At 44.6% G+C, this 13783-nt stretch overlaps 1 protein-coding gene across 1 annotated transcript; it reads right to left on the bottom strand.

Moving 5' to 3' along the window:
• Window positions 1-9908: 9908 nt before the first annotated feature.
• Window positions 9909-13583, bottom strand: POU3F3 (POU class 3 homeobox 3). Its single transcript, XM_034419763.3, has one exon. It carries the CDS (start codon window positions 12188-12190, stop codon window positions 10859-10861), a length of 1332 nt encoding a protein of 443 aa, XP_034275654.1. The 5' UTR covers window positions 12191-13583; the 3' UTR covers window positions 9909-10858.
• Window positions 13584-13783: the final 200 nt, after the last annotated feature.

Below are 13783 nucleotides of genomic sequence, written 5' to 3'. Positions count from 1 at the left end.
TGTGCTGAACAGTCCTAATGGGAAAAGGCCGCCTACCAAACTACAAGAAGTAGTTTTAGCTAAAACTGATAGTTTAAAAAATGTATGTAGAGGAACTAAGTGCTGCCACCACCCATGAAGTAATTTATACCCCCAATGGCCTCTCCCTAAATGGGTGGAGGGTTACCCTTTCATTATAAGGGTAAATTTCTACATTCTTTAAAACTGTATTTCTCATCTAGTCTAATATTCGGAGCCAATGAGGGGATCAAAGACAACTCCAATTATTTTTTAATATCCATCACAAAATGTTTGTGTAAGTATGTAGAGGTATGTGTATGGATCCGGCTTTACATAATTATCTTTAATGTTATTAAAATAAACCTTCCACTAGGTCCTACACATTGTACATATTCATCCAGAGGGAAATCCACGGGAATCGTATACATAAGGTTATGATGTAAAAGGACCATTTTAGGCAGGTCTGCTAAGCCAAGTAAGGTCCATTGAGTTCAATGATGACTATTCCTAGCTCAGTGCTATTGGGTTAACAGCTGTGAATCACTGTAATGAAAAAAAGATTTAGAAGATGGTATATTTACACAGTTCCTTCATCTTTATTATGCCAAGGCTGTATTTGCGCCCTCCCTTTTCCATTTTCCGCCAGAGAAATATTTTTCTCTGACCTATAGGAAGATTTTTTAAAAAAAACAAAGAAAACAAAACCAGGGTAATAAACACACATGAATTGTCTTCAAACACACAGTGCACATGGCTCCAGGTAACAAGCACAACCCGAGCACAGGGACTGGTGGGCCGCCGCGTGTGATAGTGGGATAGCCTAGTTAGAGATTTGGGAGATCTCTGTGAGAGTCTCTGTAGCTTAACTAAGGTCCACGGAGCAAAATCCAAGGTCCCTCACCAGTTTAAAACAGTAGAAGAAGAAGCGGCCAACACAGCCTTTGCCTTACCTCCGTTGCAGTTCTTCCTGATTATCTAGCAACTTCTTGGCTTGAGCTTAGCTTTTATTTCGCGCCCCTTTAAAGGGCCTTATGGGGAAGAAAGTGGAGTCTTGCAAAGTTTTCTTAAACACGCCCGCCTTATCTGATCTTAAATCTCACTGGGAGCGACTCGTTTTGAAGCTAGCTTGATCCTGAAAATGGCAATATTGAGTCTGAAAGTAGGCACTTTAACAAGTGCCTCCGGGGAGGCCGCCGTCCTTTCCTTTAAAGTTTTGATCACCGCCTCCAGCCCAAACTCACCGAAATGCGGGCAAGCGGCGCAGGAGCAGCTGCCTTGCGCATCTCCGAACCTCTTCAACTAGGTGCGCAGGAGAGCTTCTCAGCGCCCGGCTCCCGGGAACTGGCTCTCTTCTGCCTTTGATTCAGAAGAAAGAGGAGCTTCAAACGATATTTGTTTGCTTATTCTGGGGTAACTTTTCTGATATAAAGGGTCTACAGAGAACGGCGCTCGGCTAGATGTGGGGTGGGGGTTGGGGAGGCGATTCGTAAAGGATGCCTTTCCTTCTCCGCGGTCTTTCCAGCTCAGGATGAAGCGCGGAGCTTCAGAGTCAACCCTCCCTGTTCGCCGCTGGGTCTGACTCTGGAGGGAGGAGGAGGAGGTCTGGGGAACCGCTGGCGGCAGCGGAGGCAGCCGCCAGCTCTCGCGCCGGCATAACAGAAAGGCTATTGTACGCACAACGTGGTCTCAGCCCAAGAGCCTCCAGTTGTTTGAATGCCGATTTGGGGCACGTAAACACAGCAGCTTTGCGGTTCCCTTCCTTCTCCTCTGCTCCGGGCTTCAAAGAAACGGTTCCAGTTGGAAAGGGTAGGCCGAGACAGGAGTTACCACCGTGCAAAAGAAAGCAGGGCTGGCTTGCAAATGGCCTTCCTCTGCACAGTCATGCTAAGCCTTAAATCTTGTCCTTCCTGGATGTGAAAAAGAAGGAGGAAGGGGAAGGGGAAGGGGAAGGGGAAGGAAGGGAGGAAGGAAAAGAAAGGAAGGAAGGAAGGAAGGAAAGAGAAAGAAAGAAAGAAAGAAAGAAAGAAAGAAAGAAAGAAAGAAAGAAAGAAAGAAAGAAAGAAAAAGAATTCTGCAGGAGAACTTCAGTTCACACAGAAGCCAAGCAGGAGAAAGCAAATATGGCGACTGTCTGTCTTGAAGGGAAGCAGTTGGGGATCCGAAGTTGGCACCGCTGTGTTTCGAGGAACTTCCCTTTCAGTGGGAAAAAACAGCCTAAAGCCAAGAGAAGGGAATTGGAGGCTTTCCTCAGGCTCAACAGGACAAAGAGTGATGCTGAAGTCCGGAGACCAAGTAGGCCGCTTCGCGTGGGGAACCTTAATCTCTCCCCGTCCCTCCGCCTTCCATAGTGCCCCAAGACTCTGGGGTTGGCCCGCAATTCCGGAAAGCAGCCCAGGGCAACTCCGAAGGGTCCTTCCATAGACTTTTTATTGACAGAATGTAGCAGCAATTAATTTTCCAAAACTGACTTGTAAACTCAACTTTTTCATGTGCCCGAAAATAGCTCCTACAAGGACTCCTTGGCTGGAAGAATATGCTTTTAGGACTCCAACCATTGTAGATTCACATTACAGTAATGCAGAGAGAAACTTTACATCACCTGAAGGATGATCAGGTGATGCTATAAATCCTTAGTGAGGAGATGTCCCTAATAATCTTGAAGTCAGTGGGATTTCTATGCAGATACTTATAAAAGAACCCTGTAAACTGCTAAAAACTCTTAACTTTCTGATAATTTAAAGTCCTTCTGCAATGTTCATATGTATTGGCATATGAATTTCCAAACTGTGCCATTTCTGACTCTAGGGGATGTTTTCTGTGGCCATTCATTGTCTCCAAAAGACGGTTTAATACAAAATGAAAACGGAAAGGATTTCTCCCTTCTCTCCTGTATGAGAAAACATTATTTGGAATATTATTTAGTGCATGCTTCTTTTTCCCTCTGACCAAAAGACTCCCTTCCAAATTACGCTCACATTTATATATTCCAATATATAAAAGCAAGCAACAGATTCTTAATATTCAACTTTCATCTTATAAAGAGTCAGTTAGTTCCAGAAAGTGTCTACATTGGGATCTATTGCTATTTCTCCCCCTTGAAGCTATATTAACAAAAGAATCTATTAGTAGTCACCCATACTATGAGAAGGTTAAAGATGAAATTGAAATAGGCAAAGATAAAATCTCCATTGAGTCCTGATGATTTCATGGACGCTTCCATGTGGCAACAGTGTGGAACTGGTTTATCACTGGCTTTTTCCAGGTGTGTGAATGGCAGCACTCAGTTGACCTTGGTGTGGCTTTGCAGCTAAGCAGGGTTAGGCATGGTTAGTACTCAGATGGAGGAATGTTAGGGCTATAAATTAAGTTGAAAAGGTTCAATCACATACACACACACACACACACACTCACACACACACACAAACAGAGTAGATACGGGTTAATTTCATGTAGAAGTATTTGAGTTTGCAAAAGAATGAGGCTAGTTTGTATTTAGCCTCTGCAAAATTTATATCTAAAAGGTTGGAAAAAAATAACAAAACAAAGCTATACATGCTAATATGGATGGATAAGGGGACATAATGCAAATATTAGACTAAACGTTAAAAATACTCTATCTAGTTGGCCAGATTCAGTTATCATACTGTATTCATTACATCTTCAACTATTCTCTCTTCAAATATTCTGATTTCTGATACTACAGATACTACAGAGTGGAAGTAAGAATAAAAACTGCACCTATCTGTAATATTCAGTGAAAGATATAATGAAGAAAGTAGTTTACAGTTCCTAAGGGGAAATATCTCATCATTCAGTCTTCTATACTTGAAAAAATTCCCACTGAATTAAGTGGGACTTACTCTTAGGAAAGCAGACTGTTTAAAGTCGGCAGCCTTAAACACAAGTATCCCTTCCCTCTGAAGATGTAGAGTTTGGGGAAATAGATTAGAAAAACATCCCATTCAAACTGTTCTGATCTGTAATTAAATGTAAGCCTGAACTCTCTGATGGCGTTGGCAGAAGTTGCGATGATCCAAAGACAGGTTGCTGTGTCTGAATGGTTCTTTCATTAATGAGAATGCCAAAGAGATAGAAAGAGAAAAGGAAGGAAGAGGAGGAGGAGGAGGAGGCAAAAGAGGAAAGGAAAGGAAAGGAAAGGAAAGGAAAGGAAAGGAAAGGAAAGGAAAGGAAAGGAAAGGAAAGGAAAGGAAAGGAAAGGAAAGGAAAGGAGGGAAAAGCAGCTTGTGTGTTCTTAGCTGGGCTTCAGTTTAGTTGCTAAGCAACCCGTTTATGGTAATTCATCCGCGAAATTTAAATCTTTAAGAAAGGATCCTGAGTGTCTGACTTAATGGTCACCATGAGGAAGAGAACTTGCAGGGTGTGCAACAGCAGGCAATTCTCTCTGGCCAAGTAACATCAGGGAAAAAATAGCATATTATTTAATAACACATTTAACAAAAATTGTGCTCTTCACCACCTCAGTTCAATGGCCCTATGCAGGAAGGATAAGAAACTTGGCCAAGGAGAATTCTTCCTCAATACCCAAATCCAGGCTGCATGCTCCTTATTGAGTTTGGGTTGCATTTCCATCAGGAAACTCCTTATTCCATCCATCCATCCATCCATCCATCCATCCATCCATCCATCCATCCATCCATCTCTGGAGTCCTTATCTTCTTCCTTCTTCCTTTCCATCTTTTCCTGCTCAATGCATGCCAAGGTCCACTGCATCTTAAAGCTCTTCCATTAATCTACCCAATCATAGCCTCCCACACTATGGATAGTATTTCCTTCCCTTCTCTGTTGCAAAGATCTTTCACAAGAGCTTATCAAATTTCCTGACCACACCAACCACATCTTATGAACAGTGTACAAAAAAGAAAGATGGGTCCTTGGTGCTTTCTGAGCTTGTTTGTTTTCTTGCAGACATTTCATTACCCTTAACTAGATAACATCATCAGTGCTAGTCAGAAGTAGAAGAAGAAAGAGAGGATGGAACCAGACAGTAAGAAAAGTGAAGGGGAAAAATAATGAAGGGGAAAATAGATTCCAAAGCTGATTCTTGGGCCAGTTGCTCCAGAAAGAGCACCAATCAGTTATTGTTCATTGATAAAGATCTTCTAAATCACCCCAAACAATTTCTAAATGATATAAATAACCTAGCACTAACCTGATCTAACCTGAAAAGTAAATATCTCCATCTCCCCTGACAGAACTACCTCTTACTTCTCTTCTGAGATGTGAACTCCATTGAGTCCAATAAGGCTTCATTTCAAGCCCTTATTTCTACCTTTTTTTTTTTTTTGCATCTTGCCTGCTATGGTATTAAGGTCTTACAGCAGGGATGTCAGGGTGAAGAAAGGCAAGTTTGAGTTTTGATTTTAACAAGACTGAAATATTTTAAATTAAATACAACAGCTCCATCTTAACTTCTAATTGAATCCAATTTTGATAAATGGTTGGCCGTCCACATTTAAACCTATTTTGTACCTAGAAGTAAATCCTACAAACTTCCTATTTATTTTGGGATGGTGTTGTGCTTCTTGTTATTTATCTTTAATAGCTTTCTGAGAGAGGAGGGGGGGAAGAGAGAGAGAGAGAGACCACAAGCTAAAGATTAAAAGAAGCTATAGTGCATGCCCAATTTCCTTTTGGCTGTTATCCTCCTTGCCACACAGGTTTACCAGCAAAATTCAGCCGGCCTTACTTCCTGTAAAGGGTTTGCACCATCTCTCCCTCCCTTTCAAGCCCTTCACTGGATATAGCATTAGAAAACCAGTGACGTCACTTGAATGACCAGCAAGTTCGGTAAAGGCAGAGGCCACAGAGCAATCAAAGCACCAGCAGAGTTTGGTCTCTGGAGAAACAAGGCCAACCATCTGCATCACTGGAGCCTGAGGCCGAGTGATGTCAGGCTGTGCTGTTCTGCCCACTTACCTGGGAATACTCAACGGAGCTGCTACCTTCTGAGCAGACATATATAGGGTTGCATGCTTAGTTTCATTTTCTTCTTTTTAAGCTTCCATAAACCCACAGCAGTGGTGTCCAATACAAACTGCTTAATATTTTCAGGAAGTTATGCTATGGACTTTGGAAAACTACAGATGTGCTCTTGGTGATCTACTCCATCCTTACTCAGTCTGTCTCCTTCTCTCTCAGACGCACAATGATTGGCATGCAATATCCACCAGTCTAATGTTTCTTAATGTTACTCTGTGTCCAGCTTGTAGGAAGTGACCAGACAATTGCCGTCTTCCTCTTGAGTCCTCACCACATCACCCACCATTCAGACATCAAAACTAGCAACTCCTTTCTCATTCTTTCAGATCTTTGAACACACTGAAACAATGGCATTAAAAAGACAAATATTTCTGTGTGTCTGTGCCTCTCTTTAGGCCCCCTCTCCTCTTTACATTTAGCTTTCTATCATTTTTTTTCCTTGAAAATAGCCTGAGACTGGGAAGGATGACATTTAATCTAATACAACACAATACAAGCCTGCAATCTTGACCAACATGTATGGCACCCATCGTACAATGTGATTCACCACTTTGGAACTGCATGAAAAAATTAAGCTATGGGATGGTCAAGGAGCCACCAGTTCATCTCCGAGGGCTGCCAGTCAAAGATTTATTTTCCATCCTTACTTATCGAAATATGTCTACATCTTAACAGGTATATATAACTGTATAATATATCTCTATAAAGATATAGAAATGTCATTTTGCTTTTAGCTTGAAGATGTTGATATTTTATTACAAAAATAAATGAATAAATAGTAATACAATGATATATTGTTGCTTTCGACAGGATAAATATTTTACAAATATATAATCTTTTAAAAACAAATGTAACTGTTAAATTATGGAAAATATGACACTTATTGATAAAATTATCAATAATATATACTGCATTTCTTATTAGAATTGATTGTTCTCCAAAGATTCAATTGAAAACCCTTCATATAAAACAAGTTTCGACCATTGCAATATGCAAATGCCATTGACTACATTAAAAGATAAAGTATCGCTTTAAAAAAATCTGCTGTGATTTAAATACAAGCCGAAAGTTACTGTTTATATTCTGCAAAATTGCCTGTCGAAAACAGTGATCAGTGAGGTGATTTGGACATTTTATATTGGTTAGAGATTTGGACTGAACGTAATGAGGTCAACTAGAAACTCAGGGTGGGAGAATAGAAAAGCTTACAGAAAAGGAATGTAAATCTTGGAATAACTCAGATTGATTTCATAACGTTTGTAAAATATTTTGCTTCCTTTTTTTCCATTTTTATAGAATGGAGTACAGGAAAAGAGCCTAACTCTGTGATCTTAAACATTTACTCAGAAGTAAATCCCCCATTATGCTCAATGAAACTTTTTTCCAGTTGTGCCTTTAAAGACTTGCAGTTTGAATTACCAATCAGAACTGGTCAGTTAATACAGTGGTTAGAAACATTAAGAGATCTGATGAGATAAAGCATTTCCATCATTTTCATGATATAACAACATATGTTCTCCTTAATGCTTCCTCTTAGTGCTGGAGGGCCTTGTAATTCTGAAACTCCAGTCCTACAAACATCAAAGGGAAGGAAGGAAGGAAGGAAGGAAGGAAGGAAGGAAGGAAGGAAGGAAGGAAGGAAAGAAAGAAAATAGGCAGGCATCGTGGTATCGACACAGACATATTTTGCAAATACTTGCTTTCAGAAGTGACTGACCTAAAACCCTCCTTAACAGAAAATAGAAGCTTTCATCAAAATGTAATAAGCAAATAACTAAAACAAGTTATATATAGACTCATTTTCTGGCAAAAACCCCCATCCCTTTCCGGTCTTTCTCTGATTTGAATGTAGGATTTTATCTCATGTAGTTGCCACTGTATCAATCACATAAAATCAAGTTTATGGCCTCAATACTGGAAATTTTCTTTCCTTGCTTCTGTTGCACGCAGTCAATAGCTTCATTCATCTTTTAAGTTGTAAAACTGTAACCGGGGACTCCAAAAATTAAAGTAACATAAATCCTACACTAGTCTTACCAAGGTCTTTTCTATCCTTTTTAGGATGTTGCCAAAGTCAATAAGCATGTGATACCGTATTTACCAGTTTAATTTGAAGTTAAAACAATGCCTGTCAGGATATTGGTCTCAAAACTTACTGGAAAGAAATAACATTATTTGTTATTTGTTTTAAACATTTATCAACTTAAAGAAATGGGGCTAACAGTCTGTTAAAACCTTAGGTTGACCATCACTTTTAGATTTCTGCTTCTGTTGAGGGGGGGGGCTGCAGAACACACATTTACATTATTGCAAACATGGGATTCAAACTTCAAATCTGTTCTAGCTTCTTTGCCTTTCTTGTGTAATAGCAACAAACAGGATAACCAGCATGTTAGTGGTACATCTACCAATATCCTTAGTATCACCAAAATTCACATTTATTATAATATAAAACTAATGTAAAATGTGGAAGAAGGGGGCACTATCTCTAATGCATCTGCACCCATGTCACCTCCCAGACATTTCTCTAAAGCAGTACAACAATTATAATGTATCAGAACTCTAATTAAAGCTCTGGGTGTTTTTTTATTTTTCCTTATTCATATGTATATATTCAGAAGTATCATTTGTTAAATTATGATGGCGATAAATTAAATAAAAAGTTATACACACCACAATGCATTGAAATAATATATTTTCTCGGGGAAACCGCACTTTACGGGTTATATTGCAAATGGAGGAGTGGGGCGTTATATAGATAGCTTATCACCTGGGATTACTGTGCTAAACTTATTCCTTAAAAAGGAATTAAACAATGGCTTTCTGTTCTAAAGTCTTGCTTTATCAATCCAATACACACTCTCGATGCATTGATCTAGAAATACTGTATAACTACTTACAGATTTATTAGGAGTGAAACTACTTCTAAATGGCTAATTTCACCGGTACTGGTGAAGAAAGGATTATCTCCCTCCTCTGTCAAAATATCATCAAAAGCTACAGAAAACAGTTTGGTTCTATTTTTGATTCCGTCATTTAAAAGGTTTTCAGTATTTTCTTAAGACAATTTACTGGACACATTTTTTTTAATGTATCAGACAAAAGACTATTTCATTCTAACAAATTTATTTTCTCAATCAGCTCTTACGGAATCACTACTCAAATTAAATTACAATCAAATTATCACATCAAAAGATACCCTTATTACCTAATAGCTGTCCATATTTTTTTTCCATTTTATTTTTGTAAATTTGTGCTCGTTTGAAAAAAACACGTAATACAAGATCTGGGGAAAAAATAAATTACCGTTTTGCAGTAGTTCATAGGTATTCTGAATAAAATATTAAAAGAAGTCATTTAATGAAAATATAAAGCAAATTTTTTTAGATCAACAATGGATCTAAACATTTCTCTATTGCCGTCTTTTTTCTTTTTTTTTTTTGTTTGTTGAAAAGTCTGTTTATTAAAACCTACCAAAAACACTGCGAGGAAATGGCAGTATTATAGAATCACTTCCACAGCACCCATTCAAGCAAGTTGGCAACGGATTTAGGAGAGAAGTTCAGATAAGTGCAGTTGCAGATGCCCAGTTGCTTTTTAAATCCCTTTATCTGAATTAGTCCAAAAATAAAAAATATTAATAAAAAAAATATCAGTGAGATTTAAAAAAATTAATCTTCCAGGGTGATTGGCAGACATCAGAAGCATAATTTTGACAGCCCCTGAATAATTCCTTTTATGTCGCTGTTTTTCTTAATTCATGCAAAATTCTTCTATGGAGCTCCAACTTTAAGGACCAACAACCTTGCTTTGCCTTCCCCCCTCCAACCCCGGCAGTAGGAGCCCTCCCCCCCTTTTTTTTCTTTTCAGGGTCAGCTTTCCACTTGCCGTGTTTCTTTCTTTCTTTCTTTACCCCCTCCCTCCCTCCTCTCTCTTTCTCGTTGTGAATAAATTTGCTTTCCTATCCTGACTGCTTATTTTTTTTAACTGCTGAGTGCATTATTTCCCCATTTTCCCCATCTAAAGAGACTGTCACCCACCCCCCATTTTGCAGAATATCACCCCTTCTCAAGTGGATTCCTGCCCTGCACCAATAATTAATGTAGTTTGGCCAAGAACTAAGTTCTGGAAAGCAGCTAATATTTTTTACTGGTTTTGTTCCTGCTGTGGCTCTGTCTCTCTCTAACCTTTCGCGTGTATTTTTTTTTTTTAAATGCCTGTCTGTGTTTATACGTGCACGTGTTTGAGCTGGAGAGAAAAGTTTCAGGGAATCTCACAGGACAGTCCTTTGAAAAAGAATGGTGAATGCGGTGGCAGGTGGGTGAGGCTAGGAAATGACGAAGGAGAAGAGAAAGGTAGGGGCAGAGAATAGAAGTAGGTGGTAGTGCTTGTTTTGTCGCTGCCTGAAGGCAACGACAGGACGTAATTTAGATTTTGTCATAGAATGCTACCCAAAAGAAAAGAAAAAGAAAAAGAAAGGTATCAATTTTTGGTCTGTCTGGGTTTCCATCACGCTGTTTTTCTCCATGCTGAGATGGAATTCCCACCGCTGGGCTGGACTTCTCCAAATGTTTCTGATACAGAGACGGGTAAAAACGATGGGGTCGGGGAACCGAACACAAAGGTGGGCTGCAGGTGTATGGTCGTGTTTTTGTTTTCCTGTTTGCCTCCCTTCTCCATCTCCCTCCCCTCCCCCACCCGGACTGCCCACCAGCGCTGTGCTTGCCTCCCTCCCTCTCTCTCTCTCTCTCTCGGTCTCCTCTCCTTCTCCTCTCGCCCCCCTCCTCTCTCTCTAATAACTCCTCTCACTTTTGTGACGACGACTCTGTCTCTCTGACTGTCTGTCTTTCTGTCTTTTTCACTGCACGCTCGCCTGAAGTCCGTGGTGCGGGGGCGGCGTGTCGGAGCTGACGTTGCCGACCTGGGAGTAGACATCGTCGGGCGTCTGCTGCTGGATCCCAGGAGGGGTCATCCGCTTCTCTTTCTGCCTTCGGTTGCAAAACCAAACCCTGACCACTTCCTTCTCCAGCTGCAGGCTGTCCGCTAGGTTCGTAATCTCCTGGGCGGAGGGCTTGGGGCATTTCAGAAAGTGGCTCTCCAAAGCCCCCTTGACACTCACCTCGATGGAGGTCCGCTTCTTCCTCTTCCTGCCCTGCGCGGCGATCTTGTCGATGCTGGTCGGGCTGCCCGTGGACGAGTCGGCTTCCTCCAGCCACTTATTTAACAAGGGCTTGAGTTTGCACATGTTCTTGAAGCTGAGCTGGAGGGCCTCGAAGCGGCAGATGGTGGTCTGCGAGAAGACGTTGCCGTACAGGGTGCCCAGCGCCAAGCCCACGTCGGCCTGCGTGAAACCCAGCTTGATCCGGCGCTGCTTGAACTGCTTGGCGAACTGCTCCAGGTCGTCCGAGGTCGGCGTGTCCTCGTCCGAGTGCGGATCGTGGCTGTTCAGGCCGCCGGCACCGCCGCCGCCGTGGTGCTGGTGCGGGTGCGGATGATGGTGGTGGTGGTGGTGATGGCCCGGGTGGTCGCCCAGCTCTGGCGTGTCGCCCCTCACCAAGCCCGGGTGCACTAGGCTCTGGCTGCCGGGCGGGGGGCTCAGCATGCCGTTGACCGTGAAGCCGCCGGGTTGCGAGTAGATGAGCGATTGCTGCTGCTGCTGGCTGGCCATGGAAGGCAAGTGGGCCGCCGTGGTGGACCCCCAGTGGCTCTGGTGCGGGGGGCCCAGGTGCGGCGGCGGGGGCCTGTGGTGCAGCGCCGCGCTCGAGTGCAGGTCGTCCCGCCCGCCGCCGCCGCCGCCACCTTTCACGTCGGGCTGCTGTTGCTGCTGCTGCGCCTGCTGCTGCTGGGGGCTGCCCGTCATGCCCACCGGGCTGCTGGACCAGGGCGAGCCGGCTTCCACGGCGGCTGCGGCGGCGGCGGCAGCGGCGGCGGCGGCGTGGGGCAGGGCTGTCACCCACTGGTGCGCGTGGCTCAGCATATGGCCGCCGTTGCTGGCCGCCATGGCGCCCTGCATGAAGTCACTCTGGACCATCTTCACGGAAGAAGGGTCGGTCCGGTAGCCCCCGCCGGACACCGAAGTGACGGCCACGCTGCCTGGCTGCATCCCCCCGCCGGAGTCCGAGTGGACGATGGAGCCCGCCGACAGGATGCTGTTGCTTGGCAGGTAGGGGTTAGACGCCGCCGTAGCCATCGCTGCTGCTGCTGCTGTTTTCCCCCCCCCTCCACTTCGCACTCCAGCCTCCGCAGCCAAGGAGCGTGGGAGGAGAATCCTCGCCTGCCCGCCCGCGCGCCCGGCCGCCCGCTCGGCCGGCACCGAGGCGAGATCCGCGCCTTGCGCACCTTCCTGGGCTCGCGGTTCCTTCTTCAGAAAAGGCAGCCCGACCCCAGCGCTTCCTCGGCTCCCTCCGAACAGTTCTTGCTATTTACCTGTCAGCAGCAGCCAGTATATTGCAGCGGAGGGGGGAGAAACAGAGGGGGGGGGGAGAAATAGTGCGAAAACTAGGGGAGGGGGGGTCACCCCACAATAGCTCCCCCTTTGCCTTTCCTTTTCTCCCTCAGGAGCATAGTTCTCTCGCAGTTTCTAGTTTGTTGTTGGTGGTTGTTTTTCTTCCCCCAGGAAAGTTTCTTTCTTTCCCCCCGTTTTCCCTCTTGTAAGGCTTTGTAAGGCGGTAAGTAAAGGCGGGTGGGCTCCTTTCTTTCGCCCGTCACGCGCACCCGGTCTCTCTCTCTCTCTTTCTCTCTTTCTCCCTCCCTTCCTCTCTCTCTCTCTCTCTCTCTCTCTCTTTCCGCCGGCGCGACTGGCTCCTCGATGGTCTCGCTTGCCTTCCTTTTCTCTAACACACAAGTTTTGTTTGTGTCCTAAGAAAACTTCTGGCGTGGCTGGCGGCGGAGGCGAAGCTGAGGAGACTGCATGGCTCAAAGTTGACGTCCGGTTGAAGCGCCCGGATCCCTTGGAAACAGGAGTCCTTTGGCAACCTTTTTGCGAGAGTCTGGAGGAGACATTTTTCCTCGCCTTTTTCTGCCTTCCCTCCTTCGGGATGCCTCTTTCTTCCTCCTTCTCACATGGGGAAAGGAATCGCGGGCAAGGCGTCCTTTCTTCCTTTTTCTCCAAGCAAAACCAACCAAGGAAAAAAGTTTACGGTTTCTGACCCCCCTCTAATCGGGGCAGGACCGGGGTGGACGGGAGGGAAGAAGGCGAGGCGGCGGTTCAGCTGCTGTGAGGGAAGGTTTGGAATCGCCTGGGCGAGAAGAGACGAGCGGCGGCGTGCGCGCATATAAGGTATCCTTAAGCCACGAACTCCAGTGGGGAAGTTGGCTGCCAGGTTCGCGAAGCGTCAGTGCTCCGGCGGTGCTGGAGTAGAGCAGCTCAGCTCAGTAATGCTCTTCCCTCGTTGCCGCTGCTGGTGTGCTGCCGCCGCCGCCGCCTGCTCTCCTCCCCCTCCTCCTCTCTTTCTCTTTCTCTCCCTCTGACAGTTCTCTCTCCGTCCCTCCCTCGCAGAGCAGGGACTGTCGAATGTTTACCCTCAGCCGAGAGCGCGCGCACCACCACCACACTTTCCCAAATACAAGGAAGTCGAGCGCGAGGGCCCCTGCTGATTGGCTACCCGCTGAGTGATTGACAGGCCCGGAATGACTGGCTCAGGACGCGAGGCCCCCCTTCCGGCCGTTCCGATTGGTTGCTTTTTAATTTAGGCAAAGTGTCGTGGAGGCTGGAAACCTGCCCTACCCCCCTCCCCTCCTAAGCCCCCCCCTCCCCTCCCTTGGTTTCCTCTCTCTAGCGCTG

This window comes from Pantherophis guttatus, chromosome 5, assembly GCF_059756535.1.
Source record: "Pantherophis guttatus breed Tessera chromosome 5, ASM5975653v1, whole genome shotgun sequence".
In the NCBI taxonomy this organism is placed as follows: domain Eukaryota; kingdom Metazoa; phylum Chordata; class Lepidosauria; order Squamata; family Colubridae; genus Pantherophis; species Pantherophis guttatus.
This window is presented reverse-complemented; position numbering and strand designations above follow the sequence as displayed.

What these genes read in the sequence shown, in the direction of transcription:
- POU3F3 (XM_034419763.3), bottom strand. Translation starts at nt 12,190, where the DNA reads ATGGCTACGGCGGCGTCTAACCCCTACCTGCCAAGCAACAGCATCCTG.